The 6656-nt window shown below is 41.5% G+C and overlaps 1 protein-coding gene and 1 non-coding gene across 2 annotated transcripts; one reads left to right on the top strand and one right to left on the bottom strand.

The window, feature by feature from the left end:
- Positions 1-887: 887 nt before the first annotated feature.
- On the bottom strand, positions 888-1394 carry LOC148879469 (uncharacterized). Its single transcript, XM_088974447.1, has one exon. The coding sequence runs from the start codon at positions 1392-1394 to the stop codon at positions 888-890; it is 507 nt and encodes a 168-aa protein (XP_088830573.1).
- Positions 1395-5395: 4001 nt separating this feature from the next.
- LOC148879468 (small nucleolar RNA R71) lies at positions 5396-5502 on the top strand. The gene has a single exon (XR_016106373.1). It is a non-coding gene; the product is annotated as a small nucleolar RNA R71 (small nucleolar RNA).
- The last annotated feature ends 1154 nt before the right edge of the window (positions 5503-6656 follow it).

Raw genomic sequence — 6656 nt, 5'->3', positions numbered from 1 at the left:
AGTGCATTTTATGCTCCATTTCACACTAGTCACAGGCTAGAGGTAGATAACAATACTCATATTCCCAGTTGGTAGTTTTACTATTCAACTTGGAATAGCGGAGTTGGGATTGAACTCATACCATAAACCGCTAGTTTTACTATTCAATTCATGATAGCGGAGTCATTTGGACTTTATCCCTTTCTCTTCTTCATGCATTAACAGTTCAGATGTGGACTAATAGCTCAAGTGATCATTAAGATGTCATTCAAGTGCATTATACACATGAAGAAAGTTATGGCTGGTCATGATGAAAGTCCTATTCGACTTCCTTAACCTCATGCAATGTGATGAAATTGGATCACTCACAAGAATAAATTCTAACACTTACAGTGATTTCCCTCAACTCATCACATTCCCTCTTGAAATTCACCTTATAAACAACAATAATCTTGAGGGAATTTTCAGTTTATTTGGCCTATCAATGCATGTATGTGTTGGGGTGATTGAGGTGCATAGCTACGACCTAACTCCCCCACACTTAACATAAACATTGCCCTCAATGTTCTTAGTGATGATGAATCCAACAATGAGGGTATTTTCTTGAAGGGCATTATCAAGTAATGAGTGGGGTTTAGAGGACTTCCCTGAAGAGCATTCTGAAATCTGGAATGACTTCGTTGTTTGGAACCTATAGCTGCTAAGAACCACAAGAAACTAGGAGAAGAGAATGATAAACACTCGGAGAGATCAACAATCTACAAAATTAACATCCTAGAAAAGAAACTCGAATGATACAGAAAAGAAAAGCAGAAAAGAAACAAATGAAAATAAAAACTACTCATCAGTATTGGGTTGCCTCCCAATAAGTGATTGTTTTCAGTTAGAAGCTCGACCTTCCAGTAAGATCAATGATCATCTAGGTATACAGTGGATGGAGTAGGCAATGTTCCACCCACTATATATGGCTTGAGGCACTGACCATTGACCTTAAATGTGCCTTGTGTCGGGTGAGTGACCTCTACGGCTCCATGAGGGAAAACTTGTGTGATGGTGAAGGGTCCAGAGCATATCGATTTTAGCTTGCCCACATGAAAATCATGTCTCAACAAGTTCTTATCATGCCATCTTTTAGTTCTCTCCTTGTAAATCTTGGCATTCTCATAGGTTGCAAGTCTGAATTCATCCATCTCATTTAGCTGCAGTCGTCTCTCGGCTCCTGTGGCCTGCAAATCAAAATTCAATAACTCTAGTGCCCAATATGCCTTATGTTCCAGCTCAATAGGTAAATGACATGCCTTACCAAAGACTAGCCTATATGGGGACATGTTGATGGGTATTTTGTATGCAGTTCGATATGCCCAAAATGCATCATCTAGCTTGATTGCCCAGTCCTTCCTAGAAGAGTCTACCATCTTCTCCAAGATTCTTTTGAGTTCCCTATTAGCTAATTCAACTTGGCCACTGGTTTAAGGGTGATATGGGGTTGCTAATTTGTGTGTAACACCATATTTTTGCATCAACCGTTCAAATTGGATGTTGTAGAAATGAGTTCCCCTATCACTAATTATAACTCGAGGTGTGCTGAATCGGGTGAATAGCTTTTTAAGGAAGTGTACTACCCTCCTAGAGTCATTTGTGGGTAAAGCCATGGCTTCCACCCATTTGGACACATAATCAGCAACAACTAGGATGTACTTGTTACCAAAAGAATTCGGGAAGGATCCCATGAAGTCTATACCCCATACATAAAAAATTTCACAAATTAAAATATTAGTGAGGGGCATTTTATTCTGTCGGGAGATATTACATGTTCTCTGGCATTGGCTACATGCGAACACATACCTATAAGCACCCTTGAACAAGGTTGGCCAATAGAAGCTTGATTGCAAAACCTTGGCTGCAGTGCGGTTGGCTCCGAAGTGGCCTCCCGATTCTCTATAATGGCTGTACCGGAGCACCAACTCCATCTACTCCTCGGGTACACACCTCCTTATGATCTGATCTGCACATAGCTTGTACAAAAAGGGATCCTCCCACAGATAGTGTTTCACATCAAAGAAGAATTTCTTCCTCTGTTGATATGAAAGATTAGGAGGGATAACATGTCCAGCAAGATAATTTGCAAAATCAGCATACCAAGGTGATGCCTCTACTTGAATGGAGTAGAGTTGCTCGTCTGAAAACTCCTCTCGGATGGTGCTGATGGTCCTCCCTTCTAAATCCACATTCTCTTGCAACAATAGGATCCACCTAATCAGCCTCGATTTTGCATCTTTCTTTGCAAGTAGGTGTCTTAATGCCAAGTGATCTATATACACAATGACTGGACAAAATCAGATATGAACGAAACTTATCAAAAGCAAAAATTACCACTAGTAGTTCCTTTTCGATTGTGTAATTCTGTTGAACTCCATTCAAGGTTCTACTAGCATAATAGATCAGCTGAAAGTGTTTGTTCATTCTTTGCCCTAGAACAGCTCCCACTACTGAATCACTCGCATCACACATCAGCTCAAAAGGAAGTGTCCAATCTAGTGCTATAATGATTGAGGCATTGATCAGCTTGTCCTTCAGAATGTTGAATGCTTGTAGGCATTCGTTTGTGAACTTGAAGGGCACATCTTTCTAAAGAAAAGTGGACAATGGCTTATCTATCTTGAAGAAATCCTTGATAAATCTTCTGTAGAACCTGGCATGTCCCAAGAAGCTTCTCACAGATCGGACGGATGTTGGTGGTGGAAACTTCTCAATTGTCTCCACCTTTGCTCTATCAACCCCAATACCTCTTTGTGAAATCTTATGCCCAAGCACAATGCCTTCTTGCACCATGAAATGGCACTTCTCCCAATTCAGCATTAGATGTGTGTCCTTACACCGCTTTAGTACCTTCTCCAAGTTGTTCAAACATGCATCAAAGGAAGAACCAAAGACTGAGAAATCATCCATAAAGACTTCCATAAACTTTTCAACCATATCAAAAAATATTGCCACCATACACCTCTGAAAAGTTGTTGGAGCATTGCATAAACCAAATGACATCCTCCTGTAGGCAAAGGTACAGTAGGGGCAAGTAAAGGTAGCCTTTTCCTGATCTTCCGGTGAAATCAGAATCTGATCATAACCTGAATACCCATCCAAGAAACAATAATACTCATGTCCGGCCAGCCTCTCTAGCATTTGGTTAATGAAAGGGAGAGGAAAATGATCCTTGTGTGTGGCTTTATTCAATTTTCTGTAATCAACACACACTCGCCACCCGGTGATGGTCCTAGTCGGTATGAGTTCATTCCTTGCATTCGGGACTACAGTCATGTCACATTTCTTCGACACTACTTGCATGGGGCTCACCCATGAGCTGTCAGAGATAGGATAAATGATACCAGCATCTAGCAGCTTGATGACTTCAGCCTTCACCACCTCTTTCATATTCGGGTTTAGGTGTCTTTAGGGCTGAACTGAGGACTTGCTTCCATCTTCCATCAGAATTCTGTGTGTGCATATAGACGGGTTGACGCCCTTGATGTCTGCTACCTTCCAAGCCAAAGCTGTCTTGTGTTCCCATAACACTCACAACAGTTTTTCTTTTTGCAATTGGGTCAAGGCTGCTGATATGATCATCGGTAAGGCTGATGGTGCCTCTAAGAAAGCATATTCCAAGTGTGGTGGGAGTTGCTTCAGCTCAAGGGTGGGTGGCTCTTGGGTTGAAGGCTTGCTTTTTGGCATTGGAGGTCTGTCCAAGCTCTCCAACTTGAGGAACCCTTTCCCTTGAAACTGTGGATTGGCATTCAGGTATGTTGCCATGCTTTGAATCTCTTCATTTTCTCCCCTTGTAGCTTCTCCATCTTGTACGCATAGCTCAAGGGGATCGGCCAACCTACTAACCTGAAAGCAATCATCAACAGCATAATCAATAACATCAATCATGTAACAAGAATCATCGCTAGAAGGTGCATGTTTCATAGCATCAGACATTTTAAAAATTATTTCCTCATCTTGAATCCTAAGGCTGAGTTGCCCTTGTTGGACATCAATCATTGCCTTTCCTGTGGCTAGGAAAGGTCACCCTAGGATAAGAGGGACATCATCGTCCTCTTGCATGTCTAATACAATGAAATCAACTGGAAAGATGAATTTATCAACTTTAACAAGTACATCTTCTATGATTTCCCTAGGATGCTTGATGGATCTATCAGCTAATTGCAATGCAACTCTAGTGGGTTGGGGTTCCTCCAATCCCAATTTCTTAAAAACCGAATATGGCATTAAGTTTATACTCACTCCTAAATCATACAATGCCTTATTAATTTTCAAACTGCCTATAGTGCATGGGATAGTGAAACTCCCTGGATCTTTTAGTTTCTGGAGCAGCTTGTTGAGGATGATAGTCGAGCATTCTTCATTGAGTGCAATTGTAGCCACATCTCCCAGTTTCCTTTTGTTTGTAAATATCTCCTTCAAGAACTTTGCATAGTGTGGCATCTGGGCTAAAGCATCAGCAAAAGGAATATTAATATGTAAACTCTTAAACACTTCAAGAAACTTACCGAATTCCTTTTTCAATTTGTGTTGCTTTAACCTATTCAAAAATGGTACTTGCGGCTGTTGGCTTTTCTCTTTCTTTGGTTCAGATTGCTCTTCCTCCTTTTCGGTTTCTAGGGTTGCATCCACCTTGTCTTCAACCCTTGCTTTCTTCTTCACCTCTTGCAGCTCCTTACCACTTCTTAAAGTGATAGCCTGCACTTGCTTTCTTGGATTTACTTCGGTATTGCTGGGTAGAGTGCCTGGTACTCTAGCAGATATCATTTGCGCCAACTGCCCGACTTGATTCTCCAAGTTCTTGATTGATGCTTCTTGATTCTGCACTTGCTATGAACTTGGTCATCAACTCCTCTACGTTTGTTTTCTTTTCCGGCTGATTGAAAGTTTGGGGGAAGGGTTACATCACATTTTGATTTGGCCAAGACTGATTCGGGTGGTTCCTCCATCTAGGGTTAAAGGCACGAGGGTACTGATTACCTTGTTGCCTTTGCAAGTTACCAACAAAGTCTACCTGCTCGGGGGATTGCACAAACTGATTTCCAACTTGACATTCAATGCTGATATGACCTCCCCCACACCATTCACAAGTCATAGTCTAAACATGCATGGTTGCATCTCATCTATCTTCTTGCTGACTGCACCGATTTGCGCAGACAAGATTGTATAGGTGTCCACATTGTGAAGTCCGAGCTATCTCCTAACATGTGCACTCTCGGAGTGCCGTTGGTAGTTGTTAGCAGCCATCTCCTCTATGAGTGCATGGGAAACTTCAGGGGTTTTGTTATTGATGGAACCCCCAGCTGCAACATCCGTAATGGTCTTGTTGGCTTTGGTTAGCCCATTATAGAAAGTTTGAATTTGCAGCCATACGGGAAGTCCATGATGAGGGACCTTCCTCAACAGCTCCTTGTAATGCTCCCATGACTCATACAATGACTTTCCATCCTACTGAAAGAAAGCGGTGATATCATTCATCATCTTTGTTGTCTTGGATGGAGGAAAATACTTGGAGAGGAATCAGCTAGCCATTTCATCCCATGTTGCTATAGATCCAGCCGGCAAAGAATTCAGCCAAGTTTTGGCTTTGTCCTTCAATGAGAATGGGAACAACCTGAGCCTCACCGCATCATTACTAACCCCATTGTGCTTGAATGTATCACAAATTTCTAAGAAGTTGGCGATGTGAGTGTTCGGGTCTTCATGAGCCATGCCACATAACTGAACCGTGTTTTGTATCATCTGAATGATGGCTGGTTTGATCTCAAAGTTATTGGCAGCTATAGCTGGTCTCACAATGCTTGAAGCAGCTCCGATGAGGGTTGGTTTGGCATAGTCCATCATGGTTCTTAGTTTGGCCATCTCTTCAATTTCAGCTCTCACTTGCCTAGAAGCTCTAAGGCAGCTATGGAGAGTTCTTTCAATCTCGGGATCGTAGGTGATGCTTTCCATTTCACTTCCACGTCTCATAAATTGTACAAGTCAAAGTCATAAAGAGGCTAATATATACATATCAGAAAAGCAATCTACCAAACCAAGAAAACTGAATACAACCGAGAAAAAAAAAGAAAAGCAAACAAAGACAATTAGCAAGAAGAAATAAAACTACTTATTAGTAGTGGAGGCTAATATACACATATCAGAAGCATAATATACAGAATTAAAATCAGATTAACAATGGCTAATGGTTCCTAATATTGTTGTAATGCTCCTTGTAATGCTCCCATGACTCATACAATGACTTTCCATCCTACTAAAAAAAAGTGGTGATATCATTCATCATCTTTGTTGTCTTGGATGGAGGAAAATACTTGGAGAGGAATCGGCTAGCCATTTCATCCCATGTTGCTATAGATCCAGCCGGCAAAGAATTCAGCCAAGTTTTGGCTTTGTCCTTCAATGAGAATGGGAACAACCTGAGCCTCACCACATCATTACTAACCCCATTGTGCTTGAATGTATCACAAATTTCCAAGAAGTTGGCGATGTGAGTGTTCGGGTCTTCATGAGCCATGCCACATAACTGAACCGTGTTTTGTATCATCTGAATGATGGCTGGTTTGATCTCAAAGTTATTGGCAGCTATAGCTGGTCTCACAATGCTTGAAGCAGCTCCGATGAGGGTTGGTTTGGCATAG

The sequence above is a fragment of the Nelumbo lutea genome, chromosome 1 (assembly GCF_056320005.1).
Source record: "Nelumbo lutea isolate HS-2025 chromosome 1, American lotus-T2T, whole genome shotgun sequence".
NCBI classification, from domain to species: Eukaryota; Viridiplantae; Streptophyta; class Magnoliopsida; order Proteales; family Nelumbonaceae; genus Nelumbo; species Nelumbo lutea.
The sequence above is the reverse complement of the archived record's forward strand: the minus strand, read 5'-3'. Positions and strand labels throughout refer to the sequence as shown.

What these genes read in the sequence shown, in the direction of transcription:
- LOC148879469 (XM_088974447.1), bottom strand. Translation starts at nt 1,394, where the DNA reads ATGGTAGACTCTTCTAGGAAGGACTGGGCAATCAAGCTAGATGATGCA.